Source organism: Aquarana catesbeiana, linkage group LG07 (assembly GCF_042186555.1).
Source record: "Aquarana catesbeiana isolate 2022-GZ linkage group LG07, ASM4218655v1, whole genome shotgun sequence".
NCBI classification, from domain to species: domain Eukaryota; kingdom Metazoa; phylum Chordata; class Amphibia; order Anura; family Ranidae; genus Aquarana; species Aquarana catesbeiana.
In genome coordinates this window covers 32289118-32305887 of record NC_133330.1, presented here as the reverse complement: position 1 = coordinate 32305887, position 16770 = coordinate 32289118, and the positions used below count along the sequence as shown (strand labels likewise).

Sequence of the window (16770 nt, the reverse complement as noted above, 5' to 3'; positions counted from 1 at the left end):
GATGAATGAAGGGGGGGAGGAGATGGATGAATGAAGGGGGGAGGGAAGATGAATGAAGGGGGGCAGATGGATGTATGAAGAGGGGAGATGGATAAATGAAGGGGGGGCAGATGGATGAATGAAGGGGGAAGGATGAATAAAAAGAGAAGGGTGAATGAAGGGGAGCAGGGATGAATAAAGGGAGGATGATGGAGGGGAGGGAGGGATAGAGGGAGGGAGGGATAGATGAAGGGAGGGATCAACGAATAAAGGGTGGGAGGTGCGAATAAAGAGGGGGAATAAAGGGGGTGGGGAGGGACGAATAAGGAGGGAGGGATGAATAAAGAAGGGGGAGGGACGAATAAATAAAGGGGGCGGGATGAATGAAGGGAGGGATTAAAAGGGAAGGGAAGGGAGAGGAAGGAAGGTAGGAAGGAAGGAGAAAGGGAGGAAGAGGGAAAAAAAAGAGAGAAAGGGGGGAAAAAAGGGGAGAAAGGGGAGAAAAAAGGGGAGAAGAGGGAGAAAAAAGGGGGAGAAAAAAGGGGGAGAAAGGGGAGAAAAAAGGGGGAGAAAGGGGAGAAAAAAGGGGGAGAAAGGGGAGAAAAAAGGGGGAGAAAGGGGGGAAGGGAGGGTCAGAGAAAGCTAGAGAGGGATTTATTTCAGAATGAAGGGAGGGATGGAAGAAGGGATGTATGGCTGGATGGTAGGAGGGATAGAAGGATAAAGGGTGGATAGACAGGGTCAATGAGAGATAGATTAGGATAGACAAAACAGAATACAACATGATAGGACAAAGGATCGATTGATCGATAGATGGAGCCCCAAGACCCAGAGGGCCCTAGTGCAGCTGCACAGATAGTAGGCCCACCTTGCTCCCCTAAATGTATATATCCTCATTTGGTCACCTGGCTAGAGGTTTCATTGAAGAAGTCAGTCGTTCATCTCAACCAATTGAGTTCTACCATTTAAAGCCTGTGAATCCCGTCCCTTGACATCCATACACTGTAGCTATCAGAGGGAGTATGAAGAAAGGTATATATGAAATATAACAGAGTGTGGAAGATGATACAAGAGGTGGTTCTATAATATATATTTTATATCTCAGGCCTAGAAAGGGAGATTTGTGAAGAACGAGGTCGGGGATTTGGTTACAATGAAGGATGCCTGGAAGCTGTACAATTTATTTGGAGTGTTCCGTACACAGCTGATGGGAAGAATGCTGATGAATAATTCTGTAACAAAGGTAAAAAATAAAAGGTGAAAAGAGAAGCGGCTCTCAGTACGTAGCCGGCAGCGCCCATCCTGGCATTGCCCTCTAGGAGCCCACAGTGCTCAGCGCGGGGCCGGCGCCGCTCCTCTCTGCGGTACACATATACACATCTGTGCGCTCGTTCTCCTCTGCAGCTGATGACCTCAGCTCCTTGTGAGCTCGACTGGGGCCGGCGGTAGCGTACAGGGTGTCTCTGCGGAGCCCGGCTGCAATTCATCATCATTTTATCTGCACAAATTTAATTGGATCCTATCAAATTCTCCTGATTCTCCCTCCTCACTTTCAAACGCGGCTGCGAGCAAGATAAATGTGACGGCCGCATCGAGAGGGAGAAAAGAGAGAGAAGGGGGAGTGAGCGCGGGGGGGACGGGGATGGGGGGAGGAGTAACGAGGTGTTGATGAGAAATTGGTGGGTATTTTCGTGTCTGAGAAATAGGAAGAAAAAAAAAACAAACAACCACAAAGCATCCTTTGGTATAATCAACGGGCACAAGGGAAGGTACATTTTAATTAACGGGTTAAATTCTTGTCTGGTTAGCTTTTGCAGGAGTAACAATAATTTGACAAAGACAGCTTTGCATCCGGGAAAGGACATGCTTTAAGGACACCTGTCCATCTCAAAATGCTAATTGCCTGGCTGTCTCTGGCTTTAATACGTTGGGTCAATGACTCAAGAGCATGCATGCAGGAAATAGAAGAAACACTCCACTTGTAAGGTCTAGAACAGGGGTCTCCAAACTTTCTAAACAAAGGGCCGGTTTAATGTCATTTGGACATCGGGGGGCCGAACTGTGGCCAGCGGGAGTTTAAAGAAATACAAAGTGCCTTTGGTCAGTGGGAGGACTAGTGCCCCATCGTTGGTATCAGTGGGAGGACTAGTGCCCCATCTTTGGTATCAGTGGGAGGACTAGTGCCCCATCGTTGGTATCAGTGGGAGGACTAGTGCCCCGTGATTGGTATCAGTGGGAGGACTAGTGCCCCATCAATGGTAACAGTGGGAGGAATAGTGCCCCATCAATGGTAGCAGTGGGAGGAATAGTGCCCCATCATTGGTATCAGTGGGAGGACTAGTGCCCCATCATTAGTAAAAGTGCTCCATCATTGGTAGTAGTGGGAGGAATAGTGCCCCATCATTAGTATCAGTGGGAGGAATAGTGCTCCATCATTAGTATCAGTGGGAGGAATAGTGCTCCATCATTAGTATCAGTGGGAGGAATAGTGCCCCATCATTGGTATAAGTGGGAGGAATAGTGCCCCATCATTGGTATCAGTGGGAGGAATAGTGTCCCATCATTGGTATAAGTGGGAGGAATAGTGCCCCATCATTGGTATCATTGGGAGGAATAGTGCCCTGTTGTTGGTATCAAGGGGAGGAACAATGCCAGGATCCCGAAATGCCAAATGGGAATGGAGCCCAAGTGCAATGAAAAAAAATTAAAATCACTGCAGAATCCCTGTTTTAGATGGTTTAGTTGGGGGGTCTACAACATGTAACAAAGGGCTAATTTACTGTCCCTGAGACTTTAGGGGGCCGGCTATGGCCAGTGGCATTAGAAAATGGCCTGACGTCTAGTGCGAGTAAACAATGTTCAATCTTTTGTGTCAGTGTGAGGAATAGTACCCCATCGTTGGTGTCAATAGAAGGAATTGTGCCCTTTCGTTGAAGTCAATGAGAGGAATAGTGCCCCATGGTTGGTGTCCGTGGAAGGAATAGTGGCCCATTGTTGGTATCAATGGAAGGAATTCTGCCCAATCCCCAATCCTTGCTGTTAATGGAAGGAATTGTGCCCTATCATTGGCGTCAGTGACAGGAATTATGCCCCATTGTTGGTGTCATTGGGTGAAATAGTCCCCCCCAAGGGCCGGATAAAGGCAAGCAAAAGGGCCACAGTTTGGCAACCAAAGGCTTAAGTGGTGGTCACATGTCCAGAATCTTCCAAGTTCATCTGCAGGCAGTGGTCAGAGACGATCAGCGAGTCGGGAATTGACATACTTTAGGCTCCAGAGTTACTGTGTATATGTGTCAAAGAAAGCGCCTGACCTGCACAGTCACTATGCATGTATAATGAATTGCAGAAGTTTCCAGGTACTGACAACGCTTAGGAGATTAGCCATTTGAATAGTAGCGTTGTCAGCCTGACCACGGAACTAGCATCAGAATCCAGGAAACAGCAGGATGACCAGGTCATTTCTCTATATTCACCAGAAATAAGGAGTAAAATGTCCATGTGCAGATTTTATGGGAACCCTGGAAATCACAATTATCTTTGACTTGAAGCACTAGTCCTGTAAGCTTCTAATCATCAGCCAATGACCATGAAGAAATGGCGGTCAGCTTTAGAGGCCGTTGAGGTATAGAAGCTCAGCCGTGCGATCCCCACGAGGCATCAAAACACACGCAGCGATGAGCGATCGACGAGGCAGACAGAGAAGAGAACTGGGGAGGAGAGGAAGCGGCTGCCGGGCAGCCTGGAACAACATCCGTCCCGGGAGACGTCTTGTCCGTCAATATATTAGATCTGTATTTTCTTGGCTGGAGAGCTTTGCAACACAATTAATCTACTGAGGGTTGGTGCAGTGAACTCCTTTCATGGATTTCACGCTCTCATTGACCCGGCTTCTGCTTGCCCTGAATTTGGAGATAAAAATTTCCTGAAAAGGGTATTTTTCCAGCCCCCCCCCCCCCCCCCCCCCCCCACCCCAGCACATGCGATCCTCTAACAAGCAGAACCGCATCTGCTTTCCACTCCGGTGCGTGGCAGACGGGCACCTCCGGACCTCATAACCCCAAACCACCCACACATAACATACAAACTTTATTTATAAAGGGGGCTTCTACACTAAAGGTTTAACTGATCTATTCATCTAAAAAGTTCAAAATCCTACAGGTTTTCATGCAGTCACTCACCGTATCTGGTTCTGTGCTTGGTATTTACCTGCATATTAGTGGGCTGGCAGCACTGCTCTTGTTTTTTTTATTCCCTAGATCCAAACTTTCCAAAGGGCCAGGTTACTGTCCTTCAGAATTTAGGTGGGTTGGACTGTGGCCATCAAGAGTACAAAATGTCCTATCATCAGTAGGAGTAAATGATCCCCCATCATTGGTGTCATTGGGAAGAATTGTACCCAATTGTTGGTGTCATTAGGCTCCATTGTTGGTGTCATAGGGAGAAACTGTGCCTCATCGGGAGTAACTATGCCCCATCACTGATGTCATTGGGAGGAACTGTGCCCCATTGGAAGGAACTGTGCCCCATCGGTGATGTCATTGGGAGGAACTGTGCCCCATCGGTGATGTCATTGGGAGGAACTGTGCCCCATCGGTGATGTCATTGGAAGAAACTGTGCCCATCGGTGATGTCATTGGGAGGAACTGTGCCCCATCAATGATGTCATTGGGAGGAACTGTGCCCCATCAATGATGTCATTGGGAGGAACTGTGCCCCATCAATGATGTCATTGGGAGGAACTGTGCCCCATTGGTGATGTCATTGGGAGGAACTGTGCCCCATTGGTGATGTCATTGGGAGGAACTGTGCCCCATTGGTGATGTCATTGGGAGGAACTGTGCCCCATCAATGATGTCATTGGGAGGAACTGTGCCCCATCAATGATGTCATTGGGAGGAACTGTGCCCCTTCAATGATGTCATTGGAAGGAACTGTGCCCCATCAATGATGTCATTGGAAGGAACTGTGCCCCATCAATGATGTCATTGGGAGGAACTGTGCCCCATCAATGATGTCATTGGGAGGAACTGTGCCCCATCAATGATGTCATTGGGAGGAACTGTGCCCCATCAATGATGTCATTGGGAGGAACTGTGCCCCATCAATGATGTCATTGGGAGGAACTGTGCCCCATCAATGATGTCATTGGGAGGAACTGTGCCCCATCAATGATGTCATTGGAAGGAACTGTGCCCCATCAATGATGTCATTGGGAGGAACTGTGCCCCATCAATGATGTCATTGGGAGGAACTGTGCCCCATCAATGATGTCATTGGAAGGAACTGTGCCCCATCAATGATGTCATTGGGAGGAACTGTGCCCCATCAATGATGTCATTGGAAGGAACTGTGCCCCATCAATGATGTCATTGGGAGGAACTGTGCCCCATCAGTGATGTCATTGGGAGGAACTGTGCCCCATCAATTATGTCATTGGGAGGAACCGTGCCCCATTGGTGATGTCATTGGGAGGAACTGTGCCCCATCGGTGATGTCATTGGGAGGAACTGTGCCCCATCGGTGAAGTCATTGGGAGGAACTGTGCCCCATCAAAGATGTCATTGGGAGGAACTGTGCCCCATCGGTGAGGTCATTGGGAGGAACTGTGCCCCATCACTGATGTCATTGGAAGAAACTGTGCCCCATCAGTGATGTCATTGGGAGGAACTGTGCCCCATTATTGTTGTCATAGGGAGAATTTGTGCTCTATCGTTGGTGTCATAGGGAGAAACTGTGCCCCATTATTGGTGTCACTAGTAGAATTTGTGCCCCATCGTTGGGTGCCATGGGGGGGGGATTGTGCCCTTCATTGGTGTCCGTGAATAAAACAGTGCCCTAAGGGCTTGATAAAAGCAAGCAAAGGGTCATATCTGGCCCGCAGTTTGGAGACCACTGTGCTAGAGGTCAGACACACAAACATCTCAATGATCATGAGCCTGTCTCTCACACACCAGCAATAAGTCAGTACTACTGGCCCATAAGTAACCTTAAAGGCACTGGAGAATGTTATGGCAAGAGACTGAGGAGGACAGTTTTAAGGCTGAAGAACCCCACAGTATTATTGGTCAATTCGACAGTTTTGTATTTAAAGAAATAAAGCAATTAAAAATCAAATTATATCACATGGCCAGATTAACCCTTTAAGGGCAAAAGTTTTTTTTTTATTAAAGGGACAGTCCACACACAACTGACAGCCTGACTGTTCCTGGACCACCCCTTTCATTCATTGGATTTCAGTTCTGTGGTGGGTGTTACCTTGGGCGGTTTGTATACAAACGCAATCTTGTCTAGGAACACCCACTCCTCCAGACTGACATCCACCCAACAAGGACATAACTGCATAACTCCTCCCAAGAGTCCGCCTACTGAGGCGGGGTGCTGTGATGTTTTCAGGGGGCTATGTACAGCACCCTGTCGGCCCCTCCCATCAGTTATGATCTGCCTACATTGCATAGAGAAGAATAGAGACCCAGTGATGTTATCACTGTGTCTAAAATAAATTATGTAATGAAAATTAGATTTAAAAACGTCATAAGCATGTTGATGAGGCAGAAGGCAGGAAAAATAGAAGTAGATAAAACGTCAGCTTTAAGAACATCTAGTCTTTAGGAACTGTTTTGTACTTCTCAGGATTACATCTCTGCGCTCTGCAGGAAACAATATATGGTTAAGACAACACACAGACCACGGGGATGAGCGATCCTTTAAAACAGTTCACTGAAAAGCATTTAACAAACGCACTTACTGACCTGTAAAACAAGCCTTGGAACGTATAAATCTCCCCGCTCCCTTATGGCTTCCTACTGCTAAACTATAAAACGTAATATGGATTTCTGCAAACACACATCTCCATGAATTGTACAGCCGTAGACACCCCTCGCATCCCGACTCCTCACACCATAGCCAATAAAACTGTCAGCTCATAAACGGTCAATGAGGGGGGGAGGGGAAATTCCATATTTAAATGGCTTCACTCTATTGACTTGCACAGGACCTCCTACAGCTTTTATAGCAAGTGTGTTTTCTTTCTTCCCATGCTTTACAGCCAAGTCTTCCTATTCTCCAGGGAAGAATTGTTCTATCCGCTGTCATGGAAAAATTGGATTTTTTGTAAAACCCTTTCTTTGTGTTCACCACCTATCGGGTATAGTGCCACCCGCAGGAGATGAGGATATAAAGCAGAGTTGTGTCTTACAATGAAGAGAAATTTAGATTCTTTTGTACTCACCTTATAGAAGAGTTCCAGGTATGTATATTATTACATTGATCAAACATGGGCCAATGTAACTATGTATATATCTATACCCATACCAGTGGGATCCCTCTAGATCTAGAAGCTGGAAATCACTGAGATAGGCACCTCTATACTCCAGTGATCTCCACTAGTTTCCAGGTCTTGTGCTGAGTGGCTGCTGTATTGTGAACACAAGTGGTCAGCCACTTGGCACGGCTCCATTCAGGGAATGTTCTGCATTTTCTCAATGAATGCAAAGCATTCGCTGATTGGACTATGTGGAGGGTGTGATGTCACCCCCTCTCTACCTCATCCAATCAGGGAAAATGCTGCCCACATATTGTGACAGCCAGTAAAAAGAAATTCGGCAGAGCAATTCGATTGCTCCAGACAAATTGACTAGGAGCCCCATGCCAAGGATGTCCCTATGACAAATTTTCCCCCCGAAGATTTGGCTTCTTCAACTATGCGTCAAAAGGAGGAGGTCCCAAGCAAGAACGCCTTGTTCTTTGGCTAGAGCAATGTTTCTCAACCAGGGTGCTGTATTTGTCTGTCCCGGAGAAAACACTCCCGACGCCAAGGGGGCCCGCAAAACACTCCCGAAGCCAAGGGGCTGCAAAACACTCCCAACGCCAAGGGGGCCCGCAAAACACTCCCAACGCCAAGGGGGCCCGCAAAACACTCCCGATGCCAAGGGGGCCCGCAAAACACTCCCGACGCCAAGGGGGCCCGCAAAACACTCCCAACGCCAAGGGGGCCGCAAAACGCTCCCGAAGCCAAGGGGCTGCAAAACACTCCCGACGCCAAGGGGGCCGCAAAACACTCCCGACGCCAAGGGGCTGCAAAACACTCCCAACGCCAAGGGGGCCGCAAAACACTCCCGACGCCAAGGGGCTGCAAAACACTCCCAACGCCAAGGGGCTGCAAAACACTCCCGACGCAAAGGGGGCCGCAAAACACTCCCGAAGCCAAGGGGCTGCAAAACACTCCCAACGCCAAGGGGGCCGCAAAACACTCCCGACGCCAAGGGGCTGCAAAACACTCCCAACGCCAAGGGGCTGCAAAACACTCCCGACGCCAAGGGGGCCGCAAAACACTCCCGAAGCCAAGGGGCTGCAAAACACTCCCAACGCCAAGGGGGCCGCAAAACACTCCCAACGCCAAGGGGCCGGAAAACACTCCCAACGCCAAGGGGCCGGAAAATACTCCCAACGCCAAGGGGCCGGAAAATACTCCCAACGCCAAGGGGCCAGTATAAACTCCTGATGCCAAAGGGCCAGTATAATCTCCCGATGCCAAAGGGCCAGTATAAACTCCCGATGCCAAGGGGCCGGAAACTCCCAACATGAATGGGGTGACACCACATAGACTGGAGTGCCTCAAGATTTTGCACAGTTTTTATAGCAATAAAGTTACCAGCATTTTGAATTCCATGAAGTGCCAATGGCTTTCTTTTTCTGGGAAGTATTTGGTGTGTGGAGCATAGGACGAGCCTGGGCCTAGTGCCTGCCAACCAATGTCCCCTCGCAGGTGACTCCGCTATAGGCTTAGGAGCAGTACACCTTATTGTTCATATGTATTGTGACCTGTCAGGAAGGGATAAAAGGCTCACTTTAATCTCATCAATGGCCAACACCCCACTGTCTGCATGCAATCTTGGGACACGACACGTACCAGCCATCAAGACACAATGCAGCCGAGACGAGGCATATCTGAATGAGGACAGTGAAAATACTCCACTCTGCCTGAACACACAGATCTATAGAAAAAAACACTCAAAATGGAGCAACAAAATATGTTCAGTAAAAGTGGCTTCAGACTGTGGACAAGGCGAGAGATAAAACCTGAATCTGAATGTGGAAATCCCTGTAAAAAACACTGCGGTTGACTTCCTCTGCTCGGGATTTTAGTCGGTGCAGTTGTGCCTTCTATTTTCCTTTCTGCATTTATAAAACCGCCTGAATCCCCTTGGGAGAAAAACACTATGCAAATAAATGTAAGTGGAAATCTCCAGAGAAATGGGAAGACGCACGGGGACCGCAAACCGCCCACACAGGACAACTTCCCGCACAAATATAATGTGAAAAACACGCAGTCCGGCAGATACACAGGACAGGCATCATTCAGCAATACATGGATCACTGGGTGAATGTCATGTGCTGCTCAATCTGGGGGCTCATTCACGCCTTGGCCTCCCGGTGTGCTCTGTTAACCCCTCATCTATGAGCGCAATTTTTAAATTTTTTTGCACATATTAAAATCTGCATTTTTTTGTTGTTTTTTTAATAATTTTTTCAACAGAGTGCTAAAATTACTTCAAACCACCAATAAATTATGTTTTCTGAAAGCCAAGATCCTGAAGATTAAAATGGTGGTTGTTTCAATCTTTTAAATCGTAAATATTTGCACAGCTATTTATCAAATGCATATTTTTGGTAAAATATAAAAGATGATGTTGCATCGCCTAAACTGATACCAAACATGTCAAGCCTTAATATTGTGCATGCGTGAAATCACAAAAAACTTCGGTACCCAAAACTGTCCATATCCAAAGTTTTAAAAGCCTTTAAAATGTCTGTAACCCTAAAAGGAAAAAAAAATGCATCCTGTTCCCTTAAAGCATGCATAACAGCACAGTGCTTGTGCTGTGTAATTTGGCCCCCTGTATAATGGAAAATACCTGGCTGATCCTGCCTGGTTCTGCCCTCCTCCCTGTTAACTGACCATGTTTATCATGGGTGCTGAGCCCTGACACTGCGGTCAGTTTGTGTGCCTGCCTCATCCGCTGTCTCTTCTCTGTCCTCTCCCCACCCTCCCTGCCTGTCAGCTCGTGTCAGTGCCGCTTTGCTCTGTGCCCCTTCCCTTCATTTCCTGCTGCTATAATAACTGTTATAGTCATACAATTCCCCCTCTGTTAGATAATGATATGTGTCCTGCTATATGACCTTGAAGAATGGCGATTTCTACCTCATTTCCGAGCGCCTATCGGCGCTCACGTGACCGCACGACGCTCTCCTCCTCTCCTTCCCTACTTCTGGCTGACGTCAGTGTGAGTTCTCGGCCCCTCCCGCTGTAGCTGTCAAATTGGGAGAGGAGAGCGGCGAGCAGTCACGTGAGTGCCGGGAGGCGCTCTGAAAGAAGGTGAAAATCTTCATATTTTTTATAAAGCACATGCAGTGGGGCACATATTGTTAAATAACAGAGGGGATCGTATGATCATAACAAAGTGGCTTTACAACCACTTTATGGTTATCAGTTTAGAGGTGACCGTGAACTATGGCCCTAGAAATCACTCCCATGTTTACATCAATACCTCACATTTATGTTTACATGCATCTGCTCACTCTAGGCTTTTTTTTTTTCTTTATTTCATTTTATTGCTTTCACAAGAGGGCTAACAAGCCCCCTTGTGTGAGGATTTATATGGTGCCACAAAGATGACATTTTAAAATAACAAATATTTTATTAATATGGAAATATAAAAAGAGTGAACAAAAGTTGGCTCTCATAAACAAACATATATAAAAATTATCACAGCATAACGAATAATATAATGCATATAAAGCTAGATAAAGCTAAATAAATGCCTGTTGGCTCAACATGTTTCGCTAATTGCTTCTTCAGGAGCTGTAAGGCATATATTGGCTACAGAAAAAAAGAAATGCAAGATATCAACAAATACAGAAAATTATAAATCATAATATACAGATGAAATATCCATCTGTATATTATGATTTGTAATAATTTTCGGTATTTGTTGATATCTTACATTTTTTTTCTGTATTTTCTCTGTAGCCAATATATGCCTTACAGCTCCTGAAGAAGCAATTAGCGAAACATGTTGAGCCAACAGGCATTTATAAAGCTTTATCTGCATTAAATTGTTCGTTATGCTGTGAACATTTTTATATAGGTTCGTTTATGAGAGTCAAACATTTGTTCACTCTTTTTATTATTCACAAATATAATAAAATATTTGTTATTTTACAATGTTGTCATATGTGTGGCACCATAAAAATCCCCTTCTCCAGTTCTCCCTATAAATTTCCAAATTGGGATGTGGGTGCCTTTGATCTCCTGAATTAGTGTGACTAGTTTAATATACCGTAAAAAAGGAAGTGCTCGAACAAGGACCTTCATGGCAGGATCACTAGGGATTCACAGAGTTGGCCAAAATTTGAGCCGTGTATGGCCAACTAGAAAAAGGGCTGCTATTACAGGCTCTTCCACATGGGAACCCAAGTTACACATCCCTCTTTTGTTCAGACATTTCCCAGAATCCCCTGCTTGTGTAATTTCAGAGCCTGAGCTTCTGTTATAGAGAATATTGGCTATCAGTGATTTACGGATATGGGATCTGTCAGTCTCTAATGAATTGTCTCACTCTCTTCATCGGTCTGTCACTGATAAGACAAACGTGGTTCTTATTACATACGTGCTGTGTTACAGCAATGATAACAACACCCCCTACTCTGCAACAGATTGAGGAGTTAAGGGGAGTAAAAAAAAAAAAAATGCGACTGTCGACCGATCACAGAAAAGCGTTTCCGCCATTCGCTGATGTCAAAGAAAAAGAACGCTGTAGAGAAAGCACATGGGGTCCTGTACTTGGCACAGCGCGGGGCTCTTACCGAAGTGTTCTGACATTGGATGCTGGTGCTGTTGAAGCGCAGAGCGGTGACGCGGGTCACACTCCCCGGGATGTGGAAGATGCACTCGTAGTTGCGCTGGCCCGACTGCGGCTGCGGGAGGTTCTTGGCTGTCAGTGTGATGGGTTTCACCACTCCAACAGGGATGTAGATTTGGGTTGAAGGCAGAATCTGAGGACAGTCCTGGAAAAAAAAAAAGATGGTGTTTTAGCCAAAAAAAAAAATCTCTTTGAACAAAATTAAAACACATCGGCATTGCCAAATCACATTATTTAAATAAAAGTACTTTGTGTGATTAATAAAAAAAAAAAAAAAAAAGAAAAAAAGTTCTTAAGCAGCTCAAGATCGCAAGAACTATGGGTAACAGAAGAATTATTGGTTATTAAAGCATTATTGGTCATTAAAAGTTATTCGAGGCTGCAGAGAGCCTACTGTTTCCAAAAAGAACTTTGGTGAGATAAGTGGATGAGCGAGACCCAACTATGATGGTGGCTCCAAGGTAATCGTCATATACAAAATCAAGAGATTTTAAAACATTAAAGAAGACCTGCCATAAAAGACACACAGAAGCTGCCACTATGAACCTCTTCTTTTGAAATGGGGTAGCACAGAAGCTATGTGGTTGGCAAATCTGTTTTGCAGCACTGGGGTCTTCAGCTTATATCCAGGCCAGGACACCAAGCCTTGTGTCAAATCCCTTGTCAAGGCCCTCCCACCTCTCCTGCAGCTGCGGCACCCCCCTGGTCTCCATCCGCACCCTGTTTTGGCAGCAGAGAGGACAGAACTCCTCCACCAGATCCTGCACTTCTCCATGCAGCTGTGGAGAGGTTCATTTCTGCCACACTCCCCCGGCCCCCTCTCAATAGTAGAGAGGTGGTCAAAACTCCTCCAACAGATGCATGTCCCTGTGCAGCCGCAACACCCCCTCGTCTTCGCCTCCCCTGGTCTGAGCATTTAGCAGGCAGCTGACTCCAGCCCGCCTCTGGTCCTTCTCCAAACCCTGCACTTCCTGCTTCCCAGCTACACCCCCGCTTCTACCCAGCAGCAGCACAAGGTAAGGGGGGGGTGCACTGTGATGTAAGGGTGCTCTGGACATCTAGTGTTACAGATACAGCTGGCCCTTTGTGGGCGACCATAATGCTGATGCGGCCTGCAATGAAATTGAGATGGACACCCCTAATCTAAGCAATCCACCACCCACAAGTTTGCATGGACACCAGAATTTAGACAATCAGAAAACTGGAAAACTATGGAGGATAACGTATGACAGTGAAAGGTTTGCACGTCTCACCCCCTTGCCGGCCAGATGAGCATGTAGTCGCCCTCTCACCCGTGACTTATGTTTTGCAGCGTTTCTGACAGAGAAGGAGCAATACCGAGGTGATCTGATCTGCGGAGAGTGACTCATACAAGGAAGTAAAGTGTTCTGGCATATTCTAGTGATGCTGTTGTGGGCGAGCACTCTCGAACTTGACTTAATTCTAATGTAGAGCCCAGGATGAGGTCTTATCAGACGAAACGCGTCAGCACGGGCTCTGCTAATGTCACTGCGTCATATTTTATAACAAACGGTTTTTATCTTCACAAATGTGAGTGTTCCTATACACAAATACTTTTCTACTGAAATGGAATTACACTATGTGGCCTCTCTCCTCTTCTTCCTATAAACCACACCACACGGGAAAGATCACTCATCTGGCTCCCTGTTAATACCCCCCTTGGAGGGCTATTCATTAGAAGTATCGCTGTGAAGGACCACAGGAGTTTATACCCCTAACTGGAGGTCGAGTATGTTGATGCCGGTATCCCCTGGTGTGTTAAACCACAAGCTTGATTGACTCATTAGGCGTAAGCCTGTTTGGGTTCAATCTTTCTGGTAAGCCTTGTACCTATTGGTGGTGGATTGTCTATTGGCAACTTTGTCTACACAAACTTTACATTTGAAGTCACTATGATGTTACGTTCATTCATTTATGGACTTTGAATCCTTTCACTTTCTGGAGTTCTGCTTTATCTGTTTTCTATTATATTCACACGATTGTTTTCTATATTAGAGACATGTCACTTTAAGTATTGTATTGAGTTGAAGGTCTCCTCACGATTTTTCAAACAACCTTTATGAGTATTGTTTCACTTTTGATATAGTGTACATTCACTTTTGCATACACTTATTGTTTATTTTTCCACCATTCAAGGTGTTCACATATGCTGCACACCTTGTCCAAATATCCAGTCTTGGTTCATTCTAAGACAGTTAATTAGCGCTGCACATTTCACTTATTCCCCGAGACGACGTCAGTTTGTGACGAAACGCGCGTAGGGAGGTTGACGTCATTGCGCTGTACTCAGTGGACGGGTGTTCGCAAGCCGGCCGGCTGTTTTTCTCTGAACGTTATTACCACACTTCTGTAAGTGCAATTTTAATAGTTTTAATAAATCTTTAGTACGTATTACACTATGGAGAGTCTTCTTGCTTTTCTGGGTAATGCCTGATTTATCCTCCTGGTGGTTTGATGCTCGAGCCTCCCTGGTTGCTTTGTGCCTATTTCCAGTTGCCCTTCCTTGGACATCCAACGGGGGGGATAGAGGCCCTGGCTGGGTATTTTAGCCGCAGGCTCATCAAAGCTTGCCTTTTGGTAAACATTTTATGTGGTGGAGGTGCACTGTCTTTGAGAGGTGTATATCACAAGAATCTACACTAGTGGTTTTATGGACTATTCATCAATTTTCATATTTTTACACATGTTGCTGTGTGTTATAGTTCACACACATTCACTGCTTGGATCATTTATTTGGTTATATTTTTTTTAGCGCTGCTACATTGAATTTCCTATTTGTACATGTGTGTATCTCACAGTTTTAGCAGCTGCTTTATTTTATTTTAGTTATTGTGTTTTTTTTTTTGTTTTAGCGTGGTAATTTCCACTTTTTTACATTTCACTTATTGTTTTTTTTACTTTGCAACTGATCCTTTGCTGTGCAGGCTGCTACTTCGCAACTTAAAGAGACAGCACGGTATATTTGTTTTATTTCTACACTAATGTAGAGGGCGTCAAATAAAACCAAGTTCTGCTCTGCACACTTCTATATACCCTATCAATGTCAGGGTATCCCCCCTTCTATAAGATCAGTGTCAATGCTGTTGGCGCAACAGCCAATGGGTTACTGTGCCCCAAGATTGGAGACAGACATTCCAGCCTTTAAAAACATTTGCCAAGGACAAGACAGTAAGATTGACATCATTCTAATGGAGGTGGTCTCAAAACAGAACCAAGTGTCGCTCTGCACACCTAAATATACCCTACCGATTCCAAGGTATCCCCTTCTGTAAGACCAGAGTCAATACTGTTGGCTCAACAGCCACTGGGTTGCTCTGCCCCAACATTGGAGACAGACGTTCCTGGCTTTAAAAACAATTTTGCCCATCACTGATAACTGAACTGCAGTTGACAAGCTGCAGCAGCATTTAACGTCTTATGCCAGAAAACAAGGAGTCTGGCTGCGATCCTCTTGTAACCTCTAAAAGATCTATATTAGGTGGCTGAAGTTTCATCCAACATCTAACGAAGAGATGAGAGGTTCTAACCAATGCATGCTTAATGTGCCAACACCGCCCTTACACTTCATCAGCAGATCATTGTAGCAGAGGCGGCAGATGCCAGCAGTTGGGAGTCTGAAAAAAAAAATTCACCTCTCATCGTCCCTGCTTTAATGTCAGGCCTTCCTCCTCCGCTCACCATCCCTGCTATCTCCCTCCTGAAGTCTTGTCAATGCTTCGCTCTCATCTGCAGTGCGATCTGAAAACTCAATGATAATCCGCAAGACGACAGGACAAGCAATAAAGGATATTTGTTGCTGTATCAAATCCGATCTTGAAGGATCAGTCTAACATCTTATTACCTAGCCAGTCCAACCAAAACCAATAATTATGGTAGGACCTCATTGTCCCAGTTGCCAGGTCTTCACGCCTACCACAGCATTACAAGGAACCTTTTTTAAAGAGATGCAATGGAAGGCATGAGGAGATCCAAAAGTCTAATGGCGGCCACACGTGTCGAATTCTGAACGATTTTTCAAATCCGATCTTGAAGGATCAGTCTAACATCTTATTACCTAGCCAGTCCAACCAAAACCAATAATTATGGTAGGACCTTGTTGTCCCAGGTCTGCACACCCACCACAGCATTACAAGGAACCTTTTTTTAAAAAAAATGCAATGGAAGGCATGAGGAGATCCAAAAGTCTAATGGCGGCCACACGTGTCGAATTCCGAACGATTTTCCATTAGAAAATCGCACCTCTGAATAATTTTTTCGCCCATAGCAATGGCCGATTTTCATGGGGCCATCGAATTTGAGTTGGTTGGGCATGTTGAATTTTTTTTGAAAAACTAACAAATTTCTAATCCATGATGGGGGAATCGTGCAAGAAGTCTAAATCGAAAAAGAAATGGGCATGAGCTGTGACCTGGAAAGGGGGGAAGATTCCCGACCACAAATTTTCTTTTCCGTAACATGGAGGTGAAATTGAAGGCTTGGTTGGTCGGGTTTCGAAATCAAATGGATTACAAAACGCACTAATTTTTAATTGACAAATCATTCGGAATTCGATCCATGTATGGCCTGCAGAAGACTAGCATGAGCAAAGGCCTGAACCCCTCCCTGTAGTCTCCATAATACATGGAAGGCCGGGGGGGGGGTTCTGAGGAGTCCTAGATTCCATTTACTGCTAAAATATTACTGTTGGCTGGAAGGAGCCTCCTAATGTAAAAAGTTGGGCGCAGACATTAGCTGGTGGCCAGACGTGAGAGCTAAACAATCTTTTCCTTCAGAGATATTATTATTATATAGGATTTGTATAGCGCCAACAGATTGCACAGCGCTTAACAAAATTAAGGCAGACATTGCA

The 16770-nt window shown here is 45.6% G+C and overlaps 1 protein-coding gene across 4 annotated transcripts in view; it reads right to left on the bottom strand.

The window, feature by feature from the left end:
* The window catches only part of PLXNA1 (plexin A1), a 429988-nt gene that overhangs the window by 138620 nt on the left and 274598 nt on the right, over positions 1-16770 (bottom strand). For all 4 annotated transcript variants that reach the window (XM_073591927.1, XM_073591928.1, XM_073591929.1 and 1 more), the window contains exon 8: positions 11845-12045. In XM_073591927.1, coding sequence (XP_073448028.1) covers positions 11845-12045 — 201 coding nt within the window. The remainder of the gene's footprint in view (positions 1-11844; positions 12046-16770) is intronic.